Genomic DNA, 1952 nt, shown 5'->3' with positions numbered 1-1952 from the left:
TTACATTTGATTCTTCTTGCTGTGTTACTGTTATTCTTGTGAGCTAGTTTTGCTAATATATGTTTACCTAAAGTTGACAAGCAAGTAATAGTATAAATATATTATATAGTAATAGTATACATATAAATATATATTATATAGTAATAGTAATAGTATAAATATATAATAAACTCTTTTTTTTTGTATTTTATAGTAATAGTATTGAATGGTTGGAGTTAGATATCATTAATAATTAATATACATTTATGAATAATATGCTTTTTAGCTATTATGCTTTTTAGTTATTCGCTGAGTGATTTTCTTATTACTTTACACAGGTTGTTCATGAGGAATTTGGTATTCTTGAAGGTTTAATGACAACTGTTCATGCAACTACAGGTTTGTTTTTCACTTTATTTGTTTCTATAATAGGAGAATAGTTTACAAGTTGGTTACTTGACTCTTGTTTCTAATGTTCAGCAACACAGAAGACTGTTGATGGCCCATCAATGAAGGATTGGAGAGGAGGTTGTGGAGCTGGACAAAATATCATTCCTAGTTCTACTGGTGCTGCAAAGGTAGTGAAATCTAAATTCATAGGGAAATCTAAAAATAATGCTGGTTTTAATGTGGTTTGATTCTTATTCTTATTATTATGTTTATTATTATTTTTTTGGAACTATAGGCTATTGGAAAGGTTCTCCCAAAACTGAATGGAAAACTTACTGGAATGGCCTTCCGTGTTCCAACTCCTAATGTCTCGGTGGTGGACCAAACTTGTCGACTTGAGAAGAGTGCTTCCTATGAAGATGTCAAGGCAACCGTAAAGTATGTTCATGCATTCTTTGTGATGTATCTAATCATTACATTTATTCCTCTCCTCTTGTGTTTGTCTAAGTGTGTAATTGTCTTATTTTTAATTTTTGTTTTGTGATTGGTGATATAGGTATGCATCAGAGGGACCACTTAAAGGCATTCTTGGGTACATAGATGAAGACGTTGTCTCCAATAATTTTGTTGGTGACACAAGGTATAATTTCTTTGATGTGTATTTTTAATATATTTTAATTACACTGATGGAACTATTGGCAATGTCATGCGTAAGAAGTCTGTTTTCATCTTTCTAATATTCTCTTAACTAGTTTTTTTAAATGGCCCAGAAAAATCCATTGAAAAAAACAAGATCATATTGGGGAAACTAATAGTAGTTATGCTGTTATCTGTTAAAATCAGTTTTTTAACATTTGGGTGATGTAATTTTTCTAAGCATATCCTCTACCTTACCATAAGACCTTGTACAACTTGCCTTCAATTGCTTACCAATGGTTAATTTTGCGGTCTTGCCAATCAACTATCTCCCTCTCTTGGTTCCATGTTATTTTTTTGGCATGTTTTGAATTGAGCCAAGAATTGCTAGCAGCCCTAGTTGGAAAGGAAAAGAATAAAAATGAAAGATGCTTGTTGCTTGTTCCAATGTATATAACCTATATGATAAAATGTATTTGATATAGATTGAAAAATTATGGACAATCTTATTGATATAACCCATGTTGTGACTATGAGGACCACCACGCTTGTTGTTTTGCTTATCTTTCTACTTTCTCTTAATTCCTTCCTGTAATGAAAAAACTTTCCTGCAGTCTTGGAGAGTCTTTTTAATGCTATATATTTTCCAATAGATAGCCTACCCTGAAGAAGCAGTACGTGGAATAATATGCAAGGAGAATGAGTAAAATCTCAATCATGATATTGATCAAATATCTTTTTGATATATAGTTCATAGAGTAATTTATTAAAACATGAAGAGCCAAGACCAAAGATCCCAATAACTTGCACAAACACAATTTGATCCAAAGAAACAGTCACAAGAACAAACCAGTTAGAAGAAACACACAAGAAATCAAACCAGTTAAAACACAACACCAAGAATTACGTGGTCCTAATTAGAGTCAAAACTTAGAACTCTAAGCTAC

At 31.7% G+C, this 1952-nt stretch overlaps 1 protein-coding gene across 1 annotated transcript; it reads left to right on the top strand.

Moving 5' to 3' along the window:
* The first annotated feature begins 257 nt into the window (after positions 1-257).
* LOC133779880 (glyceraldehyde-3-phosphate dehydrogenase GAPCP1, chloroplastic-like) lies at positions 258-1638 on the top strand. The gene is made up of 5 exons (XM_062219779.1): positions 258-378; positions 460-557; positions 665-807; positions 926-1009; positions 1620-1638. Exons 1-5 carry the CDS (start codon positions 354-356, stop codon positions 1636-1638), a joined length of 369 nt encoding a protein of 122 aa, XP_062075763.1. The 5' UTR covers positions 258-353.
* The last annotated feature ends 314 nt before the right edge of the window (positions 1639-1952 follow it).

This window comes from Humulus lupulus, chromosome 5 (genome assembly GCF_963169125.1).
Source record: "Humulus lupulus chromosome 5, drHumLupu1.1, whole genome shotgun sequence".
Lineage (NCBI taxonomy): Eukaryota > Viridiplantae > Streptophyta > Magnoliopsida > Rosales > Cannabaceae > Humulus > Humulus lupulus.
Note: the sequence above shows the minus strand (reverse complement) of the source record. Positions and strands in the feature narration are given on the sequence as shown.